Raw genomic sequence first — 15,487 nt, forward strand, 5'->3', positions numbered from 1 at the left:
TTCCCTAGACGCCTACCCTGTTCCAACGCACCTGGCACACTTGTATAGTACATTCGCTTGTCCCATCTACCTATGATATTCCAACTCTAATTCTGCGATTGTTGAGTCAATTGCTCGCATACCTCACGCAGGCGCATCCTGCCCGCCATTCCTGTCCGCCCCAGCTTCCTCTGCCGCTTCCAGCTGCTCCGCGAGAGCTCCGAGTTCCCGCAATGCTACCACGACAGGCCGCATCGCTATCACGCGGATACAATGCATCTTCTAGAGCCTCACTTCTCTGCACAAGATTGCCCCGAGCGACGCCCGCACAACTCCGCGCTTCCTTCAGCAATGGCAGTCCAGCCCCTGCTTCGAGACGCGCTGCCCTACAAACCTCACAGTTGAGCAAGCAAACCCCCACCACCACGGCGATAAGAACCGCCTCCACAAAACCTCTAGACGTTCCGCGATCGCGTTTTGCTCGCTATGCCTACAGAACAGCAGCAATGCTTGGCTCTTTCGTCGCCGTTAGCGGTGTTCTGGTCATCGCCTTCTTCGTCTACGACGCCTACACATACAACGAAGACCCCATCGCGACCGACATTCCCGTCTCAGAACTCGCACTCAGCCCGAGGAGAGGAGGACCAAAGAATCTGCCAATCGCCGACCACTTCGTCGACGACGATGAATGTCCTGAGAATAAGAAGCTCAAGCACAAACCAAAGTTGGTCATATTAGGTACGGGCTGGGGCAGCGTGGCCCTCCTGAAGCAATTGAACCAGGATGACTACCACGTTGTCGTCATCTCGCCGTCCAACACCTTCCTCTTCACACCTATGCTGCCGTCTGCCACCGTAGGTACACTGGAGCTGCGATCCCTTGTCGAACCAGTCAGAAAAATTGTGCGGAGAGTGCGCGGGCATTTCCTCAAGGCCAAGGCCGAAGACGTCGAGTTCTCCGAGAAGCTCATCGAATGCTCAGCTGTCGATGCCCATGGCCAGGAGCAAAGATTCTACGTCCCTTACGATAAGCTGGTTGTTGGCGTCGGATCTGTCTCAAACTCCCACGGCGTCAAGGGTCTTGAGCACTGCCACTTCCTCAAGGATATCAGCGATGCTAGACTCATCCGCAACCAGGTCGTAAAGAATCTTGAACACGCATGCTTACCTACAACATCTGACGAAGAGAGGCGAAGGCTCCTGTCGTTTGTGGTTTGTGGTGGTGGACCCACTGGAGTAGAATTCGCGGCTGAGCTCTTCGACATGCTCAACGAGGACCTCTGCAAGCTCTACCCAAGACTTCTTCGCAACGAAATCTCCGTCCACGTCATCCAGTCCCGCAGTCATATCCTAAACACCTACGAAGAGGCGCTGTCCCAGTACGCTGAGCAACGATTCGCACACGACTCTGTTGATATTCTCACAAATTCGCGCGTGAAGGAGGTCCAGTCAGACAAGATCCTCTTCTCACAAAAGGATGAAAACGGCAAGGTGGTAGTCAAGGAGATTCCAATGGGCTTCTGTCTTTGGTCAACCGGTGTTGCACAGACAGACCTTTGCAAGCGTCTCGCTGCTAAACTTGACGGCCAGAACAACAGGCATGCCCTCGAAACCGATACTCATCTTCGTCTAAACGGTTCACCCCTCGGCGATGTATACGCTATTGGTGACTGCGCGACTGTCCAAAATAACGTCTCTGACCACATCGTAAACTTCCTCCGCACCACTGCCTGGGAGAAGGGTAAGGACCCCGAGAAGCTGCAGATTTCGTACTCAGACTGGCGCGGCATTGCCAAGCGCGTCAAGCAGCGTTTCCCACAGGCAGCGAACCACCTTCGCCGTCTAGACAAGCTATTTGAACAGTACGACAAGGACAAGTCTGGCACCCTAGACTTTGGCGAGCTTAGAGAGCTTCTCTTCCAGATTGACTCGAAGCTCACATCCCTACCCGCTACTGCCCAACGTGCCAACCAGCAGGGTGAATACCTCGGCCGCAAGTTCAACAAGATTGCTCAGGCAGCCCCTGGCATGGCACTCAACAACGTTGACTACGGCGACCTAGACGATGCAGTATACAAAGCGTTCGAGTACAAGCATCTTGGTAGCTTGGCCTACATTGGTAATGCAGCTATCTTCGACTACAACGGTTATGGCCTGAGCGGTGGTTTGTTGGCCGTCTACCTGTGGAGAGGCGTGTACTTCGCACAGAGTGTGAGCTTCAGGACGAGGTGTTTGCTTGCTATGGACTGGACTAAGAGAGCACTTTTTGGACGAGGTATGTTATTCCGTTGCTCACTTTCCTTGAATGTGACTAAGCTAACGTCAAAACAGACTTGATGAACTTCTAATCGATGCATGGCTTGTTGTAGCGAAGTTTAGAGTTTATAGACCGACATCCTTTTCCGGCACCTCTTTGTCTTCTCTTGTGTAGACTGTTATTATTCTTTAAGTTCAAGAGGGCGGCATGATGCTGCTCTGAATTCTATTCTATATTTTCCGATGACAAATGCAAAGCTTTGGTGATCTGTACTTCACTCTGATTCCTTCTACCTTGTTCTGACGGCATAACCAACTGAAGTGTCACGAGGCGGAAGCAGCCACAGTAACTGCTGATTCGGCTACTGAAAAAGCCACCGTTGTTTTCATAGTATTCACTATCACCGTCGAATGCTGGGCGAACCATGACGTCAACAGATACAAGAAGCCCGAGGATGACTGTCGCATCCTGCTTTCCTCATCCATGGACGTCTGTTCTGTGGCTAATCTGTACCGAGGTAGGTATCCAGATGTCCCTTGGTGCAAAAAGAAGGGGTTGGAGATGATGGAGGCTGATTCCCTACACTTTCTGTAATACAGATTTCGTCTATATATCTGTGAACTGCAATGGCAGCAAAAGGCTGCTCTTCAGTTTGGGGGAAACTAGGTGAATATTCCTCGTTCAGCACTATCAAGGCATTCTACGACTGAGCTAGGAAACTCTCGGGGAAGAGCATCGACAGCCACCTTCCGTGGAGTAGCAACATAAACCGAGGAAGAGAACAGAACGAAGCAGAGTGTGCAATTGGGTCCGCAAATCGTTTCCGTTGGCTTGTGTCCTTGCAACCACATTCAATATATGCCCATCGTCTTTGGGTTGAGATGAAGCCAGCTTGCGCAGCACTACCAAAGGCTGGCCTGCGCTGATGTGTACCTCCATGGTATTCTACGTCCGTGTGAAGCTTAAGACCTCAAGAACATCCAGAATCATGTTTTCAAGGCTCTTGTTCGTCTGCCATGGCTTCGAGTCGTGTTCGGACCATATTAGGGTTCGATCGCCCTTGCTCGTCGGTCCAGCATTTCAATACCTCTTCCCGCATGATCCTGCGCGGAGCTCTCTTTCCTGTGAAAAGTTCGAATTGCGCGAATCCTTGCTCAGGTAATAGGTCAAGGCCGTCCAAGCAGATCCAAGAGGCCGATGCTTCTTCACGAACTTGTTTCGTCAAGGGCGTGTTGAGGGTACGATAAGCGAGCTCAATGACTACACCACCTGATGGTGACTGCATCCAGTGAAGGGGAAGCGTGAAATCGGGTGATGGCTCTTCGCCAACGGCGTGCGTGGGTATGCAGGAAACAATGACAGTGGGGGCGCGGAGATCGCTTGGCCAAGCTTCAGTTCTAGATTCGAGTAAGCGAAATGTGGGTTGTGATCCTTGGACGAATGATGGAAAGAGCTTGGCTGCCGAAGGACTTGCAGCTAGCTGAGAGAAGTAGTCGACTAGTTTCCGTGCATTCGGGACTGTTCGGTTGAAGATGACAATGTTCTTGATTCCAAGCTGTAGCATGGCATAGATCGCTGCCCGGGCCATTCCTCCTGACCCAATAACGAGGCTAGAGGTGGTAGTGGGCCGAACAGCGTTAGCTGGAGAGAGCCCCCTTCGTATACAGGATCTTATGCCTATCCAGTCAGTATTATCGCCGAACAGTGCTTTGACAGGCCCAGATTGGTTTCGTTCTTGGAAGAGCTCAACACCATCCGCATCGGGTATGCTTCCATCGCTATTAAGATGACGGATTGGAAGGAGCGTGTTGATGGCTCCAATCGCTCGGGCATGTCGACTCAGGGAGTGAGTAAGTGCAATAGCATCCACTTTGAAAGGCTGACTGACTGCAGTGCCACCAAAGTTCGGTTTCCGCAACAACTCCCTTATGTTCTCGTCCAGTGTCGCAGTTTGAAGCCGATCGAAATGATGAGGCATGCCGCAGGCTCGGTATGCCGCGTTGTGCATAGCTGGGCTCAAGCTATAACCTGCTGCCGCGCCGATAATATAAAACTCCATAGGATCGTACGTGAAAGACGCGTAGAGAATATGCGTCGCCTCTGTTACAGTAAGCCACGAAGTTTCTGGGTTCTCTTGCGCTCTGGTCTCGAAGTTTGCACTTTTTCGAAGCTTTTCTGGTATTACAGGAGTAAGAACCTGGTTGAAGCAAGCGGAACGACGACCTGCGCGTCCAGTGTTGTAGCATATCATGGGTATCCTCTGTGACTTGGCGTATATGGTATTGCGGAATGATTGAATCGCGGCATTGTCATCCATAAAGTTTGCCGGCCTGGTAAAGCGTACAAGGCTACAACCTAGGCGCATTGCAGTGTCGTACTTCTCGAGCCAGAAAACATCGTACCAATCCATAGCTGCGTGCAGATGGCCAATTATCTTTGTTGATCCTCTCGACGCAACAATCGCTCGAATGAGTTCCTCGTCCATTGTCAGATCAACAGTGGCGAACTCAGGCGCCATCCGTAGACCATACCATAAGTTCGCCAAATAAGAAGATGTGGAATGGCTGGCGCGTGTTGAAGGCGGCATAACGTGGAAGATAATCGGAGTCACGGTACTCCTCCGGACTCTGAATATGCTCTTGCTGATGTTTTCAGCGTGATCCGCCGTAAGCTGTGTTGGCTCGGTGACAATCTCAAATGCATCGCAGCCAAACTCCAGCTCCTCAATATCGACTTCCTCCGGCGTAAGATCGGATAGCTGTACTTGGACAGCACAAGTATAATTCCTCAGCTCCAAATCGACGTAGGAGAGTGGAAAGTGGCCAGGGTCTAGCGTGGGCGCATCGCTTTTGATCTTCCGGTGTGTGTTTTGGGGAGATAGTATCAAAGCCAGAAATTTGAAGAACGTTCTCTCGGCTCGTTTCAGAGTCAAGAAAGCAGGAACAGAGGGCTGATGTGCAGGTGCGACTGAGAGATGGGCTGCATTCGTTTCGGAGATGTTGTAGAACTCATAGTTTGAGCACCGTCGGAAAACCGGAGTGCTAAGAGCAAGCAGCTCTCGAACTTTCGATTCGTCCGTGTCAAGATACTCTCGTACACTACGCACGTCGCGTGTAATATGAATGACTGGGTGAGATGCCGAAAATTCGTGCAGCAGAGCTTGGCTGCTGCTATCCAACGGAAAACCTCCGTTGCAGACGATGATGGCGCCTCTGCTATAAGTTTTCAGTGTGTCGCGTAAGATTTCTTCTTGCCTGAGACTACGGTTTGAAGATCCAAATTGTTTGCGATACGCAGTGGTCGAGAAGCCTGTTGCAGAGTGGAAGACACTCTCCATATCGATGACCCTTCGCTGACAGGCTACTGAAGCCATCATAGCCAACGTTGCTTTGCCTGTTCCATGCATCCCAATGAGCACGATAGACGCTCTGGAGTCAAATACCCTCCGGCATTCATACTGTGAGGGTGCCGGTGTTGACCTTGCCGAATTCGGTAAACTTCGCTGTTTGGACGACGCAGGCGGAGATGGTGTTGGCAGAGAAGAGCGTCCATCCTTCGCTCCGGTTTCAGTGTTCATTGCGGCAAATGAACGCTTGGTACCAACCGTCACGGAAGCCATCGCTTACAGAATTTGCGATCCGAAATTGTCTCGAGGTGTCAACAGCATGAAGCACAGCATGGCGTTGCAATTGGCAGCGACAGGTGTCTTAGCGAATCACGTGATGTCGATCCGCCCCGCTTTTCCTCGGGGGTAAAACTTTATCCTCCTGCACAGACGCTTCCCCAGCTTCTCCACTGCCTCACTCGGTAAGCTCGATGGCTTCTTTCGTAAGCTACTCGGACGAACGATGTCTAGATACCCAGCGCCCGTACGATCTTCAATCCACTCCTTTGGCAAGGCTCCATGAGGCGCTGCTTCGCTCTTTTTGCGACGCGAAAGAAGAGCTGTCCGACCTATGTCTTTGCAACCCCAGGAAAAACGCCGCCAGGCCACACAAGATGTACCGGTAAAACGATTTCGGGTATCAAGAGCGTGCGATCAATGCCGCAACGCTCGCGAGAAGTGTGATGCAAATCAGCCCAACTGCTCTCCCTGCTTGGACGCTAGGCGCATTTGTACCTATACATCAAATCCTAAGAAACGAGGACTACAACCTGGGTACATACGCACCCTTGAAATGACATTGGCCTTCATCTTCCAACAAAACACTGAAATCGAGTCTTTGGTACACGACCAATTAGCCCAAAGGAATACAGTCTTGCTAGCAAGGGGTACTAAAGAATCAAACCGTTTACACAAGAGCTGGACCAAGAGCAGATTTTGTCGGGACGTCACCAAAGCATTATCTGGAGAGCAGATAGGGGCAAGCGAAGACAGACTGCCAAGCTCCGACGATGACAGCGAGGTCGATACCGAGGATGCAACACTTCTTCAGATGACACCAAAACCTCAGTCTCAGCATTCGGTATTAGTTCCAGATTGGAATAATGATAAAAGCTGACATTAGCAGGCTTCGTGGCAAAGCGGTGCAAGTTACATGTCACAAGAGATGGGTCCACCTTCGATACCGGATCTCCATTCCCCTAGTCTGCAACAGTCTACGGGCTCTTCGTCTCTTACACCGTTACCTGGCGACTGCTGGCGGCTGATCGAGATATACTGTACTTATACGCAATGCTGGCTTCCTATCGCAGACAAGCTTGAGATCCTGAAGCTATCGTATTCTTATCCGGAACGAGGACTGGCCCTTTCCTGCAATATGTCGAGCTCGGGAAGTCATGCCGAGATGTGGAGCATGTTCGCAGTGGGTTCCTCGCAGGACGACAACAATGTCACTGGAGAAAGCTACCGTGCATGGTCGCCAATCAAGCTTTACAATATTGCTAGACAACTCATCCCTGACGAGTTAGGCAACTTCGAGTTGGATCACGTGAAGGCTCTTCTTAATCTGGCCTTATTCAACATTAGCAGAAGACTTTTTGATGCTTCTTGGCATCTAGTTGGCGCTGCTTTGCGGATAGCACTCATGCTTGCTGGAACATCGGATGTAGCTGCGTCTCGACGAAAGCATGTCATGTCTGGGTGTTTCGTACTTGACAGTCTCCTTTCTCTACATTTGAAACGACGTCCTTATCTCGACAGGGCTGAACTGTCGTGGATGGGCAAGATAGAAGAGGATGGAATGGAAGAATGGCAGCCGTGGAGTGGGCATCTTAATCTTGATCCAACGCGTCGGCCGAACTCTCCAACACTTGCCTTGAGTACCTTCAACGCTCTCCTAGAGTTGGTTGATATTCTCGGGTGTACCTCTAGGGAGCAGACAGCACCAAATTTCCTACATGAGATGATCGGTCGGCTTGAGATGTGGAAATCGGCACTACCACAGAAACTTGAATACATCCAGAAAGACTCTGCCTTTACTCCAGCAACGCCGCCCGCGTTACTCTTGCGATTCACATATCTCGTTACTGCGTTCACGCTTGTCCCCTCACAGGCATGGCTTCAGCAGATCTTAGACATGTTGAGTGTACTGCAACGGCAACTTGGAGCCACGAGAATGCCAGCGATCATTGCTTGCCTATTACAAAGTATCAGGAGAAGTACCGTCAGTTTAAACCTAGATCAACCGACTCACACCCGGATTCGAGAATTGTTTGCCGCGCTCGGCCAATCATCCTATGAGCCTTCAGAAGGAGCATCGACAGGTTCAAGGTCGGTATCCATTAGCCGAAGAGATACATCTTCAGAAAATCCTGGGACTTTACAGACCTCTCCCCAGCCTCTTGTACCACAACTTCGTGGCCCGTTCGTTGAACGATACCAGCAACCACCTGACCCTTCTAGTATGGTTCATGGCACATTACCAGACATGGATAGCAATCACCAAGGACATAGTGTACCGCCATTTGAACCAAACTTGTTCGACTTCGGGATGGCAGGACCAATCTTCGATCCCCATGATCCCTATAATGCTTTGGTGTCTGGTGACCTGGGAAGCTTTCTCGATGACTTCGCTTCGAAACACGGTGCCAAAAAACTGCAGAACCAGCCACAGTTCATGGAGAATCTAGGTTTCTCGTCAGAAGTCAGCATGGCCGACCTGTTAGCAGCGGACCCTGGGCGGTTCATGCCTACCGCGTCGAACATGGGCGCTGACAACAGCGAGGAATCTCCCCAATTTCCGTTGAACACATTTTATGATGCTGGATGAAATAAAAAGTAGCCCCTAGATGAGATTTGATCCGAGCGTACAGCCGAGATGTGCGTGCTTCATATCATGCTCGAGACGCTTAAGAACGATGCTTGATTGTTGGGTATCTTCTACGTTCGAACCACCAAAACGCCAAAACAATATAGGTCATCAAATCAAACAAAATATCAGCTCCGACCTCACAACCGCGCATACTCGGCTTGTTCAGTCCTATTGACTTCGTTCCGCATTTTACCCACTGATCCCGACCTATCACACCTAACTCCTGGATCAAGTTGCAAATCATAGCACATGGATGACCACGCATTCGCAGCACGCTCCGCGAGCTCTTCGACAACTCCATGATCCTCACTGTTCATGACTCGATTGAACAATTCCATGCTGACCCAGCCGTCAAAGCCGATGTCCTTGATGATAGCATGTGCGACGTCTTTGACGGGCAAGTACGCTCCACGGCTACTCTCGCCATAAAAAAGCCTGCAATTTCTGCTCCAAGACATGCGTGCCGGTTGTTCGGCGTTATAGAAAGGGTGACCAGGTCGCAGGGGTTGTTCGAGACGTTCAGCATCGACAATCTGGATGAAGAAGATCTTCTCTTTATGAGGCTTGATCTGCGTGACCAGCCGCTGTATTGACTCGCGAACTTCCTGATCGGCACCTGTGACCTTTCCAGTTTCCGAGGTAGGGTCTGCATATATTCTGCCCAAGATGTTGAAGCTGTCCAAGCAGATGCCAAAATTCGGTCGGTCAACCCTTTGTACGACGTCCCAACACATCTCCCATTTGTCAACGTGTGTTCCCCAGCTTAGACTTTCGTATGCGAATCGGATGACTGGTGTCTGCTGTAACCCTAGATCTGCGATCTCTTGAAGGTCGCTTACGATGAGGTTGATATCGGAAGAACACTCGTCCTGGGAAAGGAAGGTTGAGGGCACTTGCACGACATCGGTCTGGAGAACATGTGCCAATTGCATCCAAAGCTTCATCTCTTCGATCCGCTCAGCATGTCGCTTCCTGTCCAAGAGACCCTCGTAGTGCATAAACGGCTGCAGACAAATAATCTCAAGATCCAATGAAGAGCATAGGTCACGGACCGAGGCAGCGCCTGCCAGGAGATCGGACGGAGAGTCGGACCCGGAGTGATCAACCAAGTCTTCGTAGAAGAGTTCGATGCCCTCTAATCCATGTTTTGCAGCCATAGAGAGCTTGTGTTCGAGGCTGTGGCCAGCGTAACACCGGCCTAGAGACATAGACGAGATACCCGGACGGCACGCCATGATGTGATGCTGATGTAAGAAGGATGCGGATTTTTGTATAGTGTATAGTATGATATTGTAAGGACGAAACTATAGGGTTGAGGATTGCAAAGCTAGCAATTGCAGTGACTCGACTGATAAGACGTCTATGAGGTGACTGACGTATATCTAAGACCGTTCACAACCGTCCGAGATCTTGATCTACACACCCTCCACCACCGCTTCCTACCGTGTAAATACGCGGTAAATACTACTGATTCAGACAAGCTCGGCGAATACTGGATGCTGAATACCCCGGAATAATGCTGGAAAATGTGAGACGGTGCCTTTCGCAACCGTGCTGTTCCGGCGCAAGCAGTAGGAAAGCACGCCCTGGTGTCGGTGCAGATGGAGGTTTGGCGCTAGCCGAGCGGAAAAGAACTTACACCCCGAGCACGGCGCCACTTCGGTCACCGATTGTTGTTTCCGCGGTACCACTGCGAGCTCGGCACAGAAGGAATGTGGAGATGGGCGACGAAGGCATTATTCCTGCTGGTAACGATGAGCGGTTCGTAGCCGACATAGCCGTTGATCCTGAAGGTGTCAAGGGTCGTCTCGTGAAAGGTGACAATACTTTGTATGCTGCAGGGTCTATGATGTCACTGTGGTCACTCATTCGACTTGTATGTTGCGATCAAATTATCGTCTAGAAATACTCCGAGATTTTTTTGGGCAATGATTTTGGTGGGGGATTTTGTCGCGAACGTGTAGAATAGACTGTCTCTGAGCATAGCGTCGGTACACAAGCTACTGTGAAGGCTTTTTCTATCATTATTGTCGGGCTGCTGAAACATCCGTAAGCGATACATCACGGCGAATGACCTTCGCAGCTCAGATTTGTATGGTTGGAGAGTGGCTTTAGTGAAATTGATTGTTCCATTGCTATGTACGAGATTGCACGTGTGCAAGACAATCGAGCGCTTAAGCCATCTCTTTGTGTTCATCCGCCCTTGCCTTCTCATCCCTGATTACGAGGTTCACCTCCTCGTTCTCCTTCATCCTGTCAACCAGGACGCCGTGTGCCTTGAATGCAGGCTTGATGGTGAAGAGCTCGTCCATGCGTTCGAGCGGAATACCCTTGGTTTCAGGAATCAAGAAGAATACGAACGGTATGCTGAGCAGCATAAGGGATGCGAAGAACATGTATACTCCGTAGCCCATGGCACTAAACATTTGAGGAGTGAATCTTGAGATGATGAAGTTCCAGAACCTGCAAAGGTATCAGTAAATGTCTTACAGGCATTTGGTACAGTGAAAACTTACCAGTTGTTAGCCGCAGCAAAAGCTTGACCAAGAGAACGGGTCTGCTGGCTGTACATCTCGGAGTTGATGACCCATGGGGTGCCGTTCCATGAGGGCGTGTAAAATGCGGTCCAAAGGTAGAAGAAGAAGACTGCGCTGATACCACCGGAGGAGAGGTTGCCTGAGGGGTTAGGGTTGTTCGCGGGGTCTGCGATCTTGATGTAGGCAGCAATGTACCACATGCAGAGAGAGCCACCTAGAGCACCGTACATAAGGAGCTTCGTGCGACCGAGACGATCGATCAACCAGATGAGCCAGACAAAAGTCAAAACGCATTTGACGACACCGAAGATACCAGTGGTAAGAAACCCTTCAGTAACGCCAAGACTCTTGAAGACGGTTGGAGAGTAGTAGTTGATCGCGTTAATTCCTGATTAAGGTACACAAAGTCAGCAAACGTTTCACATGCAGTTTGTAAAGAGACAATTGCTTACCAGATCCGTTCTGCCAAAGGAACAGCATGCCGCCGAGGAAGAGGCGGTATTGTACCTTACGATGCTTAAGCGCAAGGAATGGCTTCCAGAAACCGGGTCCAACGGTAAGTCTGTCGTGTTCGACTTGAGCATCTATAGCCTCAAGCTCTTCCATGATGTATGGGTGGTCTTCGGGGAGGTTGCGGATCCAGCAGAGATCCTTCAGCGCTTGCTCGCGCTTCCCCTTGCTCAAACACCATCGGGGTGATTCTCTCATCCAGAAAGCACCAAGCAACAAGCAACCAGCGGGAATGAGCTGCACGGCAAAAGGAATGATCCATTGCTTGTGAGAAGGCGCCATGGTTTCTTGGAGACCATAGTTGATCCAGCTACCTACGAGTTAGCGTGTGCTGTTCGCGAATCATGATCGTGCTTGACTTACAATCCAACGAGACCTCCCACCTGCCATCCGAGCTCGTAGATACCAACAAGTCGTCCACGAACAGCTGGCGGTGACAGTTCGGAGATATAGATTGGGACCATGTTACTGCATCCACCTACCCCCAGGCCTGCTAGAACACGGCCACCAATGATCAAACCGAGGCCTCGGTCGCCATTGGCACCCAACATCATACCAGCGCCCACGATGAACTGAATGTATCAGTGACCGCTCTTACTATCAGGAAAGCATTGAGTGACTCACTATGAGGACCCAGAGAATAAGAGACTTCCTCCTGCCGATGTAGTGACTAGATGCATATGCTCCAAAAGCACCGAAGAAAGCACCAGCTTGGTATACCGAGACGATGTTGGCCTTGGTGAGGTTTAGGTCTGCGGGATCCATCTCCGCGAAGCGAAATTCTTCAACGAAAGATGGTAGAGCCAGTGTCGTGCCAATGAAGGCACTGTCGTAACCAATCATGCACGCTGCCCATGATGCGACACATGCTGCTGTGTAGACTCTCCAGTTGTAGACAGCCTTGGGCGTCGGTCGGTCCTCGACAAGGGTAAGGAGACCCATGTTGAAGTCGAGGAATCGGTGTGCTTGTAGACTTCAAGGTTGCTGGTTTCTGTTGGTGCCGAAGTAGAGATTGAGGTCGTCAGCCAGGCAAGTAGGCTTGGCTTGGGCGAGATGAAAGAGCAATCCAACAGATGAAGATCAGTCTGCACCTATATATCCTAGCCGAGATGAGTCCGATAACGTGCTGTTTTGCGGAGAACGTGGAGAAAACGCCACAAACCCCATGGAGATGAGCTACAAAGGAGTCAAACAATCGCGCACACAATCATTGGCCGTCTGGTTCGTAGAGAGGTTGATGCTGACCTTGGCCCGGAAGAATCGCTAAGCACCCCAGGAAGAATCGGACACTGTGCGATCGCATGGAGAAACCATGCTCTCGCCGACCCCGGACTGGTCCCGAGAACCTGAGTTTTCACGCCAGTCATTCCTAGTCGGGAAGTGATGGAATTACCCAGAGGGTTGGTGATGCCGCAGGGTCCGGAAGCACATTTACACGCGAGGTTTAGTGGCCGGAGCTTTCTCGCTGATTGGATGAATCGCGTAGCAGTCAGAAGAACACCGGTCAGTAGCATCAACGTCAACACGCTTGACTCGCGTCTTCTCCACGTGCGACATGACTTTTTCCGGTTCCCAACGCGTTGAATCTGGGGTATTGGCGCATGCGTTAGACGGCATGATAGAACACGCCTTGAGCTTTACCACCAGCATCATTCTTCCAATATCTCATCATCTGGAACAGCATCAGTTATCAATTGCTCGGCAAACCTCACCAACCATAAATTCCATTCCCTGAATATCCGACACGCAACACACGACACCCACATACCATCATGTCCACTGAACCCAGCATACCGGAGGTATCGCAAACCGAGCGCCATGGCTACCTCTTCGGCCACCCAATCGCACACTCGATGTCGCCTTTATTACACAAGACTGTTTACGACAACCTAGGGTTAAACTGGGCACAATATCCTTTGGAGTCGAGAGACATGAGCTTGTTCCTACAACTGATCAAACATCCTCATTTCTACGGAGCTTCGGTGACAATGCCTCACAAAGTCGCGATACTCAAACACCTTGATGGTCTTACAGAAGAGGGACAGGATGTAGGCGCAGTAAATACCCTCTTCATCCAAGAAGACGCTTCTGGAAATCGGTTGTACATGGGTACCAATACCGACGTGATAGGCATAAGGGATGCGTTCGCATACAACGTAGAACCAACCAAGTTTGAGAACAGGCCAGCGTTGGTGATCGGCGGAGGCGGTGCAGCAAGAAGCGCAGTCTACGCGTTGAGAAAATGGATGAAGGCCAGCGCGATATATCTCGTGAGTTTTATACTACAAAAGATTCAAGGTTTGAAGATGATGCTGATAGTAAACTCTCAGGTCAACCGGGACCCATCAGAAGTCGAAGCTGTAATAAGCGAATGCACATCCCGCGGCTATGGCGACTCTCTCGTCCACGTTTCCACCGTCGCACAAGCACAGAGTATAGAGGGTGTTGGTGCAATCGTAGCCTGCGTACCAAACTTTACACCCGTCACACCAGCTGAGACTGAGGCGCGGCAAGTTCTTGAATGCTTTTTGGCGAAACCACACAAGGGAGCGCTACTAGAGATGTGTTACCATCCGACCACTTGGACGGAGATCGCAGAGGTAGGAAAGCAGAATGACTGGCAGATTGTGCTGGGAACGGAGGCATTAATATACCAGGGACTGGAACAAGATCGCTATTGGACCGGAAAGGCAGTAGCTGAGTTGCCAGTTGAGAAGGTGCAAGAAGCTATCGCCAGGAAGCTGAGCGAGGCAAGATTGTAGTCGTTAATCGAACTGAACATATCTACGTATACTTGTCACAGGCCATGAGCTCGAAGCGTGATGCGAAAACTATCTACGCTCCAGGTCGCGAATAGTCGAGATTACGGACCCGCCGCCATACCTCACGTACTGTCCTTTCTTGACTCTGTCGCCCTGTTTCCGTCGGCGATGGTCCAGCGGGTCTGATAGCCAAATACAACCGACTCCCTAGCTTCACTTCTTCAATAGGCGCATTGGCCTCATCCTCTGGGGGATTCGCCGTTGTCACCAGTCCTCCAGCTTCGTGTAAGATAGCAATGCCAGCCGCAACATCCCATTCCCAACACCCTCCTTCCCACCAGATATCAAACGCTCCCATAGCAACATATGCCAGATCTAGTGTGGCACTTCCTAGACTTCTAACTCCATGAACCATGCCTCCTCTTCCCTGTCTTCCTCCAATCTCAGCCGCCATATTGACAAAACTCTCAATCTTGCGATGCATATTGCCATCTGGCGTATCTCTTCTATCCTTGCCCCATTCACATGAGAAAACACAACCACTAGGCGCCTTTGCTGGCATGGGTGGTATGGGGTTGCGCACCAGCGGGAGACGTTGGGTTTCGTTGTAGAAGGCGCCGCGACCAGCGCAGGACGAGAAGAATTGGTTCGTGAAAGGCGCGTATATGACGCCAATGAGCGGTTTGGATTTGTGTATGAAGGCGATGCTCACGCAGAACATGGGAAACAGGTGGATATAGTTGACTGTTCCGTCGAGAGGGTCAACACACCACGTAGGTGAGGCGTCGATTAGGTAGTCGCGGGAGGAGCCTTTGCTATAGGATTCCTCGCCGACAAACCTGTAGACGATCAGCATATACTTCTGTTATCGAAGATCGAAGACATACGTATGCTTGGGGTACTTCTCAGCTATTGTCTTCTTGATAAATGCCTCGACATCCTCGTCCGTCTCCGTAACCAAATCGACAGCATTCTCTTTCTGAACATGTTCCTTCTCTTCACCTGACGCATTCCCACCATCGATTCTCAATTGCGCGGCATCCATGAGCATCTTACCCGCCTTCCGCCCCAACTGGACAGCAAACGCGTAGATCTCATCGAGTTCTTCTCTTGAAATGTCCGTCATGTTGATTGCCTGTTGTCGTGTATACAAAGAATACTAGATTGGCATGGCAGAAACGCCATGGCA

General features: G+C 50.7%; 7 protein-coding genes across 7 annotated transcripts; 3 read left to right on the forward strand and 4 right to left on the reverse strand.

The window, feature by feature from the left end:
* Positions 1-485: 485 nt before the first annotated feature.
* On the forward strand, positions 486-2,326 carry GT037_011096 (nadh-ubiquinone oxidoreductase 64 kda subunit; the record flags this gene model as incomplete). The annotated part of the gene is made up of 2 exons (XM_038936143.1): positions 486-2,253; positions 2,310-2,326. The coding sequence occupies 2 exons, from the start codon at positions 486-488 to the stop codon at positions 2,324-2,326; spliced, it is 1,785 nt and encodes a 594-aa protein (XP_038781189.1).
* A 903-nt stretch (positions 2,327-3,229) lies between these two features.
* Positions 3,230-5,812, reverse strand: GT037_011097 (quinate repressor; the record flags this gene model as incomplete). Its single annotated transcript, XM_038936144.1, has 1 exon — positions 3,230-5,812. The coding sequence occupies one exon, from the start codon at positions 5,810-5,812 to the stop codon at positions 3,230-3,232; it is 2,583 nt and encodes an 860-aa protein (XP_038781190.1).
* Positions 5,813-6,413: 601 nt separating this feature from the next.
* Positions 6,414-8,447, forward strand: GT037_011098 (quinic acid utilization activator; the record flags this gene model as incomplete). Its single annotated transcript, XM_038936145.1, has 2 exons — positions 6,414-6,701; positions 6,747-8,447. 2 exons carry the CDS (start codon positions 6,414-6,416, stop codon positions 8,445-8,447), a joined length of 1,989 nt encoding a protein of 662 aa, XP_038781191.1.
* A 179-nt stretch (positions 8,448-8,626) lies between these two features.
* Positions 8,627-9,724, reverse strand: GT037_011099 (uncharacterized protein; the record flags this gene model as incomplete). Its single annotated transcript, XM_038936146.1, has 1 exon — positions 8,627-9,724. The coding sequence occupies one exon, from the start codon at positions 9,722-9,724 to the stop codon at positions 8,627-8,629; it is 1,098 nt and encodes a 365-aa protein (XP_038781192.1).
* A 939-nt stretch (positions 9,725-10,663) lies between these two features.
* GT037_011100 (quinate permease) lies at positions 10,664-12,478 on the reverse strand (the record flags this gene model as incomplete). The annotated part of the gene is made up of 5 exons (XM_038936147.1): positions 10,664-10,952; positions 11,006-11,414; positions 11,479-11,846; positions 11,900-12,108; positions 12,161-12,478. 5 exons carry the CDS (start codon positions 12,476-12,478, stop codon positions 10,664-10,666), a joined length of 1,593 nt encoding a protein of 530 aa, XP_038781193.1.
* An 830-nt stretch (positions 12,479-13,308) lies between these two features.
* Positions 13,309-14,298, forward strand: GT037_011101 (nad-binding protein; the record flags this gene model as incomplete). The annotated part of the gene is made up of 1 exon (XM_038936148.1): positions 13,309-14,298. The coding sequence occupies one exon, from the start codon at positions 13,309-13,311 to the stop codon at positions 14,296-14,298; it is 990 nt and encodes a 329-aa protein (XP_038781194.1).
* Positions 14,299-14,371: 73 nt separating this feature from the next.
* Positions 14,372-15,424, reverse strand: GT037_011102 (inositol monophosphatase; the record flags this gene model as incomplete). Its single annotated transcript, XM_038936149.1, has 2 exons — positions 14,372-15,137; positions 15,186-15,424. The coding sequence occupies 2 exons, from the start codon at positions 15,422-15,424 to the stop codon at positions 14,372-14,374; spliced, it is 1,005 nt and encodes a 334-aa protein (XP_038781195.1).
* Positions 15,425-15,487: the final 63 nt, after the last annotated feature.

Source organism: Alternaria burnsii, assembly GCF_013036055.1.
Source record: "Alternaria burnsii strain CBS107.38 chromosome Unknown 712, whole genome shotgun sequence".
Taxonomy (NCBI): Eukaryota; Fungi; Ascomycota; class Dothideomycetes; order Pleosporales; family Pleosporaceae; genus Alternaria; species Alternaria burnsii.